Source organism: Python bivittatus, unplaced genomic scaffold (genome assembly GCF_059951505.1).
Source record: "Python bivittatus isolate LINGU-HERP-01145 unplaced genomic scaffold, Pbiv_v1 ctg000850_np1212, whole genome shotgun sequence".
NCBI classification, from domain to species: domain Eukaryota; kingdom Metazoa; phylum Chordata; class Lepidosauria; order Squamata; family Pythonidae; genus Python; species Python bivittatus.
This window is the reverse complement of record NW_028277112.1, coordinates 39,935,184-39,949,014: the sequence shown is the minus strand read 5'-3', so window position 1 is coordinate 39,949,014 and position 13,831 is coordinate 39,935,184. Positions and strand designations below refer to the sequence as shown.

General features: G+C 40.2%; 1 protein-coding gene across 1 annotated transcript in view; it reads left to right on the top strand.

Annotated features, from left to right (window-relative positions):
* The first annotated feature begins 1,687 nt into the window (after window positions 1–1,687).
* The window catches only part of TMC1 (transmembrane channel like 1), a 44,847-nt gene continuing 32,703 nt past the window's right edge, over window positions 1,688–13,831 (top strand). The window contains exons 1-5 of the mRNA XM_088130196.1: window positions 1,688–1,697; window positions 3,710–3,760; window positions 4,639–4,966; window positions 8,718–8,855; window positions 13,367–13,457. Coding sequence (XP_087986322.1) covers window positions 1,688–1,697; window positions 3,710–3,760; window positions 4,639–4,966; window positions 8,718–8,855; window positions 13,367–13,457 — 618 coding nt within the window. The remainder of the gene's footprint in view (window positions 1,698–3,709; window positions 3,761–4,638; window positions 4,967–8,717; window positions 8,856–13,366; window positions 13,458–13,831) is intronic.

Genomic DNA, 13,831 nt, shown 5'->3' with positions numbered 1-13,831 from the left:
ACCCTTTCCTTCTGCATTTTTTGCTCCAGTTTAAATTTAGTCTCTTAAGGCTTTTCCAGTGAGACTGAGAGGCAGATGGTCCACTCAGCCCATGTATACACCATTGCCACTCTCTCAAACATCACAAAGAAAGCTTCAATCTCTTTCTCTTTTGCAGCTCAGGAATTGTAATGTGGTAGGGAACTTCCCTAAGGACACGGCTAGCATCTGGAGAATATTCTACTTCTTCCCCCTCTTGTTTCTGAACCTTGCAGTTTTCACTGATTCCTGAAACTCCTTCCTGCAATCCATTCTCTCTTTCTCCACTGGCCTTTGACTCACTCTTTGCATTCTGTCTCCCTGCACCTTCTTTCTTCCTGAACCATCTGTGCAGTGAGTTCTGTTTCTTCCTGGTGCAGTTTCAGCATTTCTTGGAAAACTTTGAGCCTAGCTGGGGTTACCTCTTGAGGCTTCCTCAGACTTTGGGGTTCTTCTTCCTTCATTTACTGTGGGAAGTTTTTTGTTAGCTTAGGGTTTAGCATCAGGGTCTTTCATTCTCCTCAACCAAATATTCTTTTGGTATCTTCCTGTCATATGGAAACATTCTATCAGTCTTGGAGTTCTCTCTTCCCTCATTGGCTCATTGGCAGGTTTGATCCACCACGGTCTGTCTCTGCCAGGCCTGCTTTGGTTATTAGCTCATCAGTAAACATCTTTGCAAAAAGCACACATTGGTGGCCTTATGCCTGGCTCCAGGCTTGCAAGATCCTCTGGATTTCAGCAGGGCTCCTTGGACTAACTCTCCTTTTTCCCCGTCTATGTTATGCTTTTTCACAGAAGTTGTTGTTTATCTGCTGAGTCCCACCACTGCTGTCACCTTGATATTAGTTCTCCAGATTAATTGGACAAAGTACAGCATGTAACATCTTAGGTGTGAACCATTCCCACTTTTTTCTTTTTTTCTTAGCATGACAAGAATAATATTAATAAAAAATCAGCTAAAAAGCAGAATTCCAGTAATACATACGAACAGATCTACAGTTCTCACCCTTTTGACCCCACTCTTCCTGTGTTGGTCTTCCGAGGGGTTTAGAAGAGAGTAGAGTACTTTATGACCTAATTACAATTCCGAAATTAACTATTTTTGTGCCAGCAATAATACTGCTTCTGCTAAAATAGCAATGTGCCTAAAATGTAATTGCTATTAAATTCCCCAAAGAGAATGGTTTCAAAGTTTGGGTCTTCCTTCTGGTGGCTTCAGTTCTTCTCCCTCTAGATATCTGTAGGGTAGAAGATCCATTCTGTGGCATGCTCCTTGAATGTCAATTCCTATGCTGAAATCTTTTCAGTAGCCTTGAATCCCCCTGGAACCTGAATCTCTTTAGCAGCCCAAAACTGCCTAACTCCATCCTTGCTTGCTAGCCACTGCTGCCGCTGCTTGTCCATCTCCTCCTCCTCCTCCTCCTCCTCCTCCTCCTCCTCCTCCTCCTCCTCTTCCTCCTCCTCCTCCTGTCTGTCCCACTTCAACTCAATTCCTCCTTACAAGCTTCTTAGCCACTTTCAACTTCCTTCCACCCCTAAAAAGCTCTTCCTGTAGGCAACCCCTTATCTGTTCTTTTCTCAGCTGTTTCCCAGGCTCACCTTATTAGCACAAGTGCAGTTCATATGTCCATAACCACATGATCGTTGTCCATGGTCACATGACAGAATGGCTGATGGTATTTGCCTTCTATGTTCTGTTATATCACAAGATACTCTTGGTTGCATGGTGCAGGCTGGTTTGTGAGAGGGACAGGTTTTTATACTGCTACTCTTGTACAGGTAGTCCTTGCTTAACGACCACTCATTCAGTGACTGTTTGAAGTTACAATGGCATCAAATGAGTGGTACTTACAACCGGTCCTTGGTTGTGGCCATTCCAGCACCCCAATGGTCATATGATTGCGATTCAGGTGCTTGGCAACTGGCTCATATTTATGATGGTTGCAGCATCCAGTGGTCATCTGATCACCATTTGCAACCTTCCCTGCTGGCTTCCCACAAGCAAAGTCAAGGGGAAGCCAGCAGAGAAGGTTGCAAGTTGCTCTGGTAAGCTGCTTCTGCTCCTGCCGCTTTTTCTCCTGAGGAGCCTCCAGATAGCAGGGTGAGTACAGGCCCCAGGTGGGCAGGCAGCTGCCCACCTGGCCACACTCACCCTGTGCTGCTCCCCACCTGGCCCCCCACCCACCCGCGCTCCATCTGCCAGCCTGCTTGCAAGCCACCTAAGGAAAGGCTTGTTGTGACTAGGACTTGCAACTTCCTGCTGGCTTTCCCTTTGACTTTGCTTTTGGGAAATGAGCAGGAAGTCACAAGCTGTGGTCACATGAGGTCCTCACTTAATGACCCACAATCCGAGGACTGCTGGGATTGCCATCGCGAAGTGATGTGGTCATGTGACATCATGCTTTACAACTGCATTGCTTAGTGATGGAAATTTTGGTCCCAATTATCATCTTTAAGTGAGGACTACCTGTAAAACAAACTATTACATTTTATTTATTTTTATAATGTTGTTCCTCCTGAAACAGACAGAGCTGTGAGGTGGGTTGGGCAGAGAGAGAGTGACTGGCCCAAAGTTATCCATCCAGCTTTCATGCCTAAGGCAGGATTAGAACTCACAGTCTCCTGGTTTTTAGGCCAGCACCTTCACCACTACATCAATCTGGCTCTGTTTTTATAGGCATTTAACATGAATCTTATTTTTCCAGTTCAACTGAATGATATAAGAAATAGGACTCCCCATCTTTCTCTCTCTGGGGTCACCCTCACAACCCCCTACCTATGACAGGAAGATGCCCAAATAACAGGTTTTATAAGAACCTGATGTGGTCTTTGCCTCATCCCCTGCCTATCACAGGGGAAGTTTATACCTCTATTTACCTGATTGAGTTAAAATAGTGCTTTCCCTCTTCTTCTGATAAAATCCTTGCAATATACCTGTTCTACAATATTTTGACAGTGATGTGCTCATACAGGATCAGGGGGTGGGATCTGCCCAGCTCTATTGGCTACTTTACATTGCTGGAGGCAGATGCCCCCCCCACCTGCTTCCTGGGCACTGTTTCCCAGGACCATTCTGCTCTTGACACTGGGAAGGTCCAGTTCTTCACACTGGGATTTCCCCTGCACCAATTACTTTCCAATCCCAAGCTGATCCATGGAATAAGAGACCTAATGGGCAAAGAGTCAATTTCTCCACACTTCTATTATCACTACTAAGCAGAGTGATGAGAGAAGCAAGAGACGGGCCCACTTCACTGGTAGCTCTTTCCTCTAGACCAAACCATGGCATAGTGGGAGGAATTCAGGTCACCCAGTGAAGCAGGGAGAGTCTCTTCTGCTATACTCTACCCTCACCCATCTCCACAGAGTGGCTGTAGCCCCTGATTGGTGGGGTGGCTATGGCTTTTTGGTAAAGAAGGAGAGGAGAGCCTTTTGTGATTTACTGGGAAACTCCTATCTCTGATCCATGGGATGGTAGGAGATTCCCAGTAAGAGAGAACAACTTCACCTACTTTACTGATTAGCATCTCCCCCTCATACATTAAACAATTTCTAAACTCACAACTGTACATAACAATTAATATATGTGAATCTGTGAATTTTATCCTCTTTATTCTCTTCTTTCAACAATATATCACAGATCACCCAGTTTTTACAGTGTACAGAATATCTGTTTTTTTCTCCACAGTGGATATTGAAGATGACAATAAGGAAGGCAATGCTGCTGAAAGTGAAGAAGGTAAGTACACTAAAACTTACTCTGTGGAAAACAACTTCAGCCCTAGAGATAGCCTTCTCTGAACTGGTGCCTTCCATATGTGTTGGGCTAAAGGTGCCATCAGCCTCAGTAATGCTAGCTGGGGATAATAGGATTTGTAGCACAACATATTGGATAGCTTCACGTTTGGGAAGGCTGAAATAGTACCTACAGTTTATGAGCATGTTGGAAGATAACTAAAAACTGGTTTACACTGCCATTTCTGCTGCTGTTTCTGCATAACAAACTTATTCAATTTTTTTGATTTGTGAGACACATTGAACATAAACATGGGCTGGGTTCACACAACTCACTAGGCTAAAATGCAGTAGGTTAGCTTGTGAGTCAATGTATTGTAGGAAGAGGGCAGAGAATGAAGAGGATCACTTCTAAAAATTATAGGTAGTTTCAGCTTTAGCAGCATTGACCATGTTTTGAGTAAATGCACAATGTATTGCTTGGTTTGGGACAAAGTTATCAAAATTATACCTTAGATATCCCTGTAGGTCACCAGTACTTTGCACTGTTTGATGCAGTTGAGCACTGAATGCATGTATATTAGCCTAGGCATTCCAACACAATTATAAGGAATTTGCTATTTTGATAATTGTATCTAAATTCAGATGGAAATGCTGTAGTTTAAAACGTGTGACTCTAAAGCCGATTCCCAGAAAATGATCACCTTTTACGTTTTGGTGGCTTTTTTTAACACTGTATTGTGAATGGCTACCAAACAATTCATTCATGGCATCAGATTGTGCTACTAAAATAATAATTTTATTTGGGATGGAAGGCAGAAGAGAGACAAGTTTCTTTTTGTCTTGGCTAAAGTGAGTGTTTCTTTCCTCCTTTCTATGAAGAGGAACAGTGTGAGCGAAAGAAAAGATCATCAAAAAGAAAGAAAAATGAAGCAGAGGAAGAGGATGAAGATGAAGATGAAGAAGAGACTGCTGCAGAACGCAGGAGAAGATACAGAAGACGTCGAATGAAAGATGGTGGGAATGAAGGCAGTGAATCAGAGGGAGAAGCCTACAAAAACAGGAAGAACAGAGAAAATCAGAAGATTAGGGATGAGTCCAGGGAAGATGGGGAAGATGAAGAGGATGAGGACAAAAGAGGCAAGGACAAGAAGAAGGAGAAGAAGAAAAAGAAAAAGAAAAATCAAGACAAGAAGAAAAAAGGATCAAGGTACTATCTTCTTATTTATAGCTCTTGGTTGTTTTATTATCATCTGAGCCAATAGACTAACAGGTTTTCATTCTTTATAAAATAATCTGAGACTTTCAGTTAAGCAATCGTAACTTAGTTTACTGAGAGTGACAAATATATAACCCACTTATAGTATTTTGTCCCTACTAGCAGCCTCACTCCTCAGCTAGTTTCTGCTTCTGTTTTTTTTCAGGGTTTTTCCTTCTTATATATGGTATTGTCTTCTCCTATTTGCCATTTGGGATCACACTGCAATAGTGGAGAATCTAAGTAGATCAGTATTGAATAGTTGGATTCTTGGTGTTCTGCAGGTGTTTCATTACCAAGCCATGAACATCATCAGTACATGGGGAACTCAAGTTTGCTGGCGGCTTATATACGGTAGCTTGTCCTACCAGCCTTGATTGGGTTATTGTTTCTGTTATCTGGTTCCTGTTTATCTGGGTGTTGGTTAATAGGCATAATGTGGTGAGGAAGGATGGGCTTAGGACTATTTGCCTCTTTTCTTGACCTTTGGATCACATTTCACTACAATACAAATTGCAAAGGCTTCTGTAACTCTATGGACCATACCCACAATATTGAGGTCTCATAAAAACAGAGCATTTTCAAAAACAGTCCCAAACTTGCTAAGAGAGATGATGCTTAAAGCAGTTAAATATGAGGCATGTACTGAAAGATGATGAGACTTCAATATCCCAAAGACAAAGCTCTTTCGGTAATTCAAATTGTATCAATTCCACATTCCAGTCATTTGGGCTCTACCCCAATGCCTGGTTACTAGACCTTCAGAGACCCCAGCTTTTGGCTGCTGCTTAATGCCAGATGAGGCTGTAATAAACTCCCCTCATCCGTGATATAATTACAGAAGAGAGGGCTGACCTGGCATGCACCATCAAGACCTGAATAGAGGAGGAGGGGCAGTTTCCCTCTGAACTTGTGCCTGTCAGTCTGGGGTGTGGCATCATCCAAGACTCCAAGCCATGGACAGAGGAATAGCTTATGATCATCTAGAATACTGTAGATGATGTGTTTTCCCACTGATAACTGGATGTGAGACTCACTTTGTAAAGTTGGGCTCTAGGGATTAGTTGGGATTGCTGTGTGTAGCAACTTCCCTGCCTGAGTTGCTCAGTTCTGTGGCTGGGTTAGCAATGGAGTTCTCCAGGCTTATGGTCTTGGGGGACTTCAATCTATCTTCCTTGGGTGCAAATTTGGATACAGCTTGGGTGTTCATGGCTATCATGGCAACTGTGGACCTGATCCAGGTCATCAGAGGCTATAGAGTTGACTGGAGTGTGGTTTGGCTGTGTTTGGGATAAGTTTGATCCAGGTAGTCCTGGATTCTTGGGGCTGTGAACTTAGCCACCTGTATTAAACCCATGTCCCTCTTGGTTAGCTAAGACTTCCTGGGAAATGACATGTGGCTGGGTCCAGGTGATGGTGAATTCATCCCTGAGAGAGGAAGTTCACCTTAAGAAATCTTAGCCGGACCCAACTGTACTGGATAATTTTTGTCCTATTTCCAACATTCCCTTCCAAGGAAAGGTTGTTGAAAGGGTTGATGTAGATTGGAACTCCTTTTAAAACCACAGTTAAGAATTGTCAGATCAAAACCTCCACAGTGAAACCAATTTCAGAGCCATAGTTTTCATATACACTTTGATATGAAATGTATTTTTTTTAGATTGAAGGGGGATTTTCTCCAGCTGAAAAATTACCTTCAAAAGGTAGATTTTCCTCAAGATCATACCAAGGGATGAGAGTGTAAACTATGTTGTAGGCTTGGCTGGATTTTCTACTTCATGAGCCTCCAGATGATGCATTTTTAAAAATCTGCATCTTAAATGCAAAAATACATTTAATAACAGGTCTTCTTTGGACCTCCAGGAAAATTCCAAGAGATAGGAGCATAGGAGATAAAATAAATGGACATCCATTGCATTCTGAGATATTGTGATGACCTTAAAACAAATAACATCTGGGAATCCTAATGGAGTTTTTGATAAGAGCTAATAATTTTTAAATGGATAATAAAGGCCTATAGAAATCTGGTCTTAGAATTAGCTGAGTGACTTTCCTTGACTTTTAGAGAAAAAAATATCATAACTAGTAGTAGTTCTTTGCGTGTATGTGTGGTGCATGTGTAGAAACCATGTCTGAAAATGACATCTTGAACTCTAAAAGCAAGAATCAGAAGAAACCCTTTAGAAATAGCTTATACCCCAATTAGTTTTCTATTAAAGGTAAACACTATTTTTAAGTAGAATGGAAAAAGACCAAGATCCATGCACTGATAAACCCTGATTCACAGTTTGCATTGGAAGAAGATGTAACATTTCTCTGGCAAAGTGGGCTTGTTTCAACACAGACTCCATATAGTTTCTTTAGTGTTCAAGAGAATTTTGGCACAGTTCTTTTTATCAGTTTCAACTAGGTCACTAACTTCAACCTTATCTGAAAATGTCCAGCCTGGCAATAGATGAAGTGGCTGCTTTAAGGTAGTATGGAAAGGTAGAAACAGTAGGCATTGACTCTTCCTCCCAAGGTCCATAATTCTGTTCCCTTAGTAGGAGGACAGAATTATGTATACCACACAGTCTGCATTCCCAGTGTGACCTGCTGCTATCAGAGGTGATAGCACAAGGTTGTTTATTACCAAGATTTAAGTATGTTTCTGTTTGTGAGAAGAAGGATACCATTTTGTCCTGGTATGTCTTGGGCTGCTGCCTTCTGGTTTCAGTTTTTTTGGCCCTAGATGCAATCAGATGGACTCATGGACTATTGATGCATACATGAAGGGTAGGGAACATGCGGCCTTCCAGATATTGATGAACCGCAACTTCCAGAGTTTCCAGTCAGCATATCCAGTGATAAGGGATGCTGGGAGCTGTAGTTCAGCTATATGATGAAGGACATAGATTTTTCATGGCAGTATTGATATTAGGTGCAGGTTCTTATCAGTAGTGACTCCCTTTGTTCTCAATTTTAGTAGCTCACCTCTCTTTCTACAGTTGTATGTGTTGGAAATACAATTTTTTTTCCTGAAATGCTTTCTTTTAGTAGAACATCTTTTTCCCTTAGCGTGACTCCGAGATGCTAAAACTGCTTTTCCTGATCTAATTCCTTCTAGATGTGTGGGACTTCAGTTCCCCAAATTTCCAGCCATGAAGGCCATCCAGGTTTAGCATAAAATAGGATGAAGAAAATGATACATTTGCTCTCATGAAGTTTCTTTTTCCTCACATCCCTCAGATAAGCAATATTGCTCATAGATAACAACTGACTGAGGCACTTCTATTAAAATTCAGCTAAATTGAATTTTAGCAGATATTGGAAAATTGTCTTTCCTGTTAATTTTTCAGGACATTGCTTCATTTTCTTTGAGACTACATTGCTTGGTGTCTGTTTTGTTGCAAAGGAAGTAGCAAATATTGCAAGTGCAATGTATTTTTAAGAAAAGCAATATGTGATAAATTAATAAATTTTATTCTCCCCAACCTTCAGTTTGGTTTCATTATCAACATTCAAGACTGCATCTGCTGACTCAGAATGTATACATTCTGCCAATGGCAGTTCTTTTACCACATAACGTAGAAAGCTTAACATGTAATGTTAAGCAATATATACCTATTCTCAGAAACTCCTCATAAATTTTCAGGAAAGGTCTCATCCTTTTTATACCCTTTTCCTTTGTGTCTCTCCTTACTTTGTGTTTTCCCTCGCAAAGCTCTGATTCTACTTCTGAAGAGGAACTGACTGAGGAGGAACTGGCCAAGCTGAAAGAAGCTGTGGAAGAGAAGAAGAAGCTGATTTCCACGTTACGAAACAAACCTTGGAATATGAAAAAGAAACTGAAAATCTTGAAGTAGGGTCTTGTTTTATGTAATATTTAACCTAGAGTTTGAATTGTGAATTCCATTTGTTTTTAAATTCTTTCTCCCATAGATCCGCGTTACTTTTTTTTCAGTACTCAATAGGGATGCTAGAAATTGTAAAATGTAAGATGTAGACTCTCTTTTGAACCAAACTCACCTCCTAGTGACTCCATGGGCATGAAGTTTTCTTGGCAACAGTCTAGACAGCCCTGCTATTCCCTGGAGGTCTCCCATCCAAATATTAATCAGGCCTGACTCTGCTTAGCATCCAAATCTAAACAAGTTAAGATAGTTGCTACCATTTGGTAAGACCCAATCTGTTCTGCCAGGCTGCACAAAAGGTGAGCTTATATCTGCCTTAAACTATGTTCCGGTCACACACTTTATGGTGCTGAGCTTTGGCATTGTGAAAAACCAATATTTGTGAAGAAATTACTTGAACAGTTGAAATTGGTCAATATTTGTACCACATTTCTCACTTGTGGGATTTGAGCTGATGCCTGAATCCTTCTTGACCTGTTAATGAAAAGTTGGCCAACCTATTCAAATCTTCAGCAGTGACCTCTTATGTTTAGCAATTCATTCCCACTGTGGCAACCTTGAAACAGCCTCAGTATAAGACACCACATGCTTTGGGAGTTGTAACCCTACACCTACAATTAATTATTAAGCCAAGCCATTTAAGGACAATTATGCATGGGCTAATGAAACATTGATGTACCTTGTGTTGGTAATTAGATTAAAGTTCCTTTAATAAAGTTTTCATGGGCTAACTAAGAGTGTACATTTTAGTCTATCATGTGTTATTTAGAATTTACCCTGAACACAAGTTCATGCAAAACCCACTTCCACATTTCCTGTGTTTTTGACACTACCCCATTTATGACCAGGGTTGCCTAGGTTCTATTTTTTTTTTTTTTTGGCTTTCCAAATGGCTTTGCAAACAGTTGAGGTGACATTTGGCATTATTTAGCATTTTAATGCTATGGGTTGTCCACATAGCTTCAATTTCAGATGCTACAGGGTGTTCAAGGAGCTTTATATGCCTACAGCTCCACAAACATACATGTCATGACATGCCTGTTGGGAACTCTGCATCAAGCATGTTTAATTTTGGAGTTCTTGGTGCTCTCTGAGCTTGGTTGCTTGCTTAAGTACAATCAAGCAGAAAACAATACCCTAATTAAGGAACTAGCAAGGATAAAACCACATAAAAGAGAATATGTGCAGCTCAGGATTGAACTGTGGAGTCCTTCGAGTTCTCCGAGCTTGGCTGTTTTCTTGCAAACGTTTCGTTACCTGGCTAGGTAACATGCACTGAAGATGCTACCTAGCCGGGTAACGAAACATTTGCAAGAAAACAACCAAGCTCGGAAAACTTCAAGGACTCCATAAAATCACATCCCTACCAAAACTGGCAGGGCAAGCTACATTATATAAATAGGGAGCAAACCCCACACTCACTTGCACTGATGATGCTACCTAGTTGGGTAATGAAACATCTACAAGCAAACTCAGCCCAGAGAGAACCAAGGACTCCACAGTTCAATCCTGAGCTACATATATTATCTTCTATTGGAATATTTAATTTTCCATAAAATCCCTGTGGAATCTACATTTCAGTGTTCTACAATATTTCTGTGGGACACTATGTGAGAAGTTAAAATGGTGGCATTGGTGCTCTGCCACTATTTCCAGATAAGGTGGAGAAAACCCATTTTCTTTCCAACAAAGGGCTGAAATCACAGTCATACTATAAACTCACCCATACTGAAGGATATGGAGAAAGTTTGCATGAGTGTGTGGATGTGTATATGTTGAGCAATGTCTATGTACATGTCTGTCTGAGTCTGGAGAGAGGCTTGGATGTATTTGCAGCTGTGTGCATTAATGTTTGCATAGGTATAGTCTTTAAAGGCTTCTTGGATCTAATGTGGCCCTTAGGATCCAAAGTTTGCTTCACCCTACATTAAAGGACACTTTCCTGGAACATATAAAACATTGTACCAAAATAGAATTAACATTTATGTGAATAAAGTCAATGTAATATAAAATCAGTATTTAGGAGACACGAGAGTAAGCCAAAGTTAAGTCCTCTGCAGTAATTTAATTTTGATTGCACTTCTGTAGAAGACTTCATTTTGATTGAACATAAAAGCATGGCTATTTTCTTCATTATTAATCATTGGCTGTCTTTTGGGTGATTTTATTCATGCAGCACAGTTGCTTTTCAATAAATTTTGTTAGGTTAGGTTCTATAGTAATGGTTTCTACAGCTATATTCTTACTGAGATGTTCTTTGAAGTATCTGTTAAATATGACATTTCAGCTATCCATTCAAATATTCCATGAGTCCTCTTAATGTGTAGATTCTCAGAATATATACGTGTTTGAATGTGGCAGGCCAACAGCTGTTTCTTTTAGGTTGTTACTTTTAGTAGAATACAAAAGTATTTCATTGTCCACTGATCTTCCTGATACAACCTTGCCTATAATTTCACACCTATAGGCTACTGTATTTTTAAAAAAACTTTCTAAAACTAGTGGGATTCAAAGAAACCTCCACTGCTCCCCAGTTTAATCAGATATACAAAAGCGGGGAGCAGGATTTCACTTCCTGTACATTTTGTCACAGCTTCACTCAGGGTTCTTTCTCAGACTCAAACCTACACTCATGAACCAGCAATGAAGAGTCAAGGATGTGTCTTGAAGAGATTGATTATTGAACATGCAAGAAACCCTAATAATGAAGGCAACTAGCTGCTGCAGAATCAAGCAATCAAGCCCTTCCTTTGTAACAGCCCCAGGGTTTAAAACCTCCATCTCTTTCTCTTACACTTATGTGGTAGCAGACTTCTTGCCACTCATTTCTTCACTTTGGATGTGGAAGCCACCTTAATGGTCCTGCCTGGTCTTAGGCTCTTTGCTACCAGTTCTGTCTCTTTCAACCCTAACTGATACCTTCTGATAGCAGTGGACTTGCTGGCCACTAGTGTGGAAAGGCCCTTATAATATATGATATGCCCCTACAACCCCACTCCTTCAAAGGTTTTGATTGGCAAAAGTTCTGAAAGCCATGCCAGAGTCATACAAATTGGGCATGTTTCATACAATGCCAAATGAATGGCCACTAGAAGCCATGATCTTTTTCCTCTCATTCATTCACTGAATGCATAGAGTTAAGCTTATCACATATTCCTGAGTTAAGCTCATTATATCTCCTTGCCAAAGGTCTGGAAAAATATTATTCAGCGGGATTCTTTGCAATTATTTTTCTTCCTAAATGTTAACTTTTAAAGAATGAAGAGAAACAGAAAAAAACCCCTGAAATATAGTTTTTGACAAGAAATTTTTTTTGCCTTGTTTTAGCCAGTTTATATGACACTGTAAACTAGGTGTATACAACATTTTGGGGGCCAAAGGGCACACTTTGGCTTTGGATGAGGTGCCAGGAGTTTCATTCTGAAATGTGGGCAGGTCCAGGCAAGAGAAGTGAGTGAGGCAAAAACAAATTAATTACATATGGTAGTCCTTGTTTAGTGACTGCCTCATTTAGTGACCATTCACAGTTACAACAGTGATGAAAAAGTAACTTTGTGACCAATCCTTGCATTTATGATCTTCACAAGTCTGTAAAGCAAAGGAAAGCTGAAGTAAGATCATAAGCACAGTCACGGTTTCACTTAGCAACCTCTTTGCTAAACAACTGAGTTGCCGGTCCCAATTGTGATTGCTAAAGGAGGACTACCTGTACAGTTAATACAATTATACCCCAGTAGGTGACAGTATCCAGCCAACCTTGACTGTGCCCAGAATCTAAGCTAGGTCAGGTTTGGTTAGTGTTTGGATTAGAGATCATGAGAGAATGTTAGAGGTGCAAGCTAGACTGGGAAGTTGAAAAAAAAAAAATCCCAGAAGTCAGAAATGGCAAACCACTTCTGAACTGTTGCCAAGAAAACTACACAGATACACACAGGGCTTGAGGGGACCACAAGGCTTATTGACATACTTAACGTAAATAAAAGTAGACTCAATATTTTGGTGGGTGATACTCACATTTCTGTAGAGACATAAGGTGAACTGGGAATAACTTAAGAAAATCTACAAGGAGTTGAGGTTATTACATCATATTTCATGATGTTGTGCCTGAAAATGGCACAATTTTTCTGGTTTTCCTCTCCATGGTATCTAATACAACTTTTTATGATGTCCTGGTTGTTTGTATTTAATTGGCTTGTTCTAGATTATTGGCTATTGTTAGCAGTTAAATGGGAAACTGAAAAATATCAGGACATGGGTGAGCTGTCCTAGACACATTACAGATGCGATGGAAGAATGCAAGGCAGAGCTGCCATTTTGGAGGAAAAGAAGTGCTTTGAAAACACATCACTGGATAAAAAAGTCTTGAGCAATTGCTACTGGTTTCAGGGTATTAAACAGATAGGACAATGCTTTTTTTCTGGTATATCAATGTATCTCTTTCTTTTAAAAACTTGTTTAGAGATGCCCAGCGCTTTGTGGAAAAATTTGAAGGGGCTCTCGGTAAAGGCAAGGGGAAGAAGTTTTACGCATATAAAGTGATGATGATGAAAGTAAGCCTCATCTTTCCTTATTTAATCTCTGTGAAATAGCTCAACTGAAATGGCTAATTTCTTCTTTCTCCCCAGATCCTCTTCTAGACTAAATAGCTTCATTTTCACTTAGATTGCATTCAGTTGTTTTTTTTTTTTTTTAAGAGCAGGATCAGGCAAATACTGCAAAACACCATCCTGGTTTTATAATAAATTTTGAAGACATAGGTATTTTCAATCTATAGTACTTATGAAAAAAGAAGAAATAAAGTAAAATAAACTTCAAGTGCTTATTGCAAATGGTAAGGCTTGAATAATAGCATATTAATTCTGATGATGTTTGACTGAAATCACACTGTAAACAGTCCAAAGAAGAACAGTGTGGCAAACTGTCA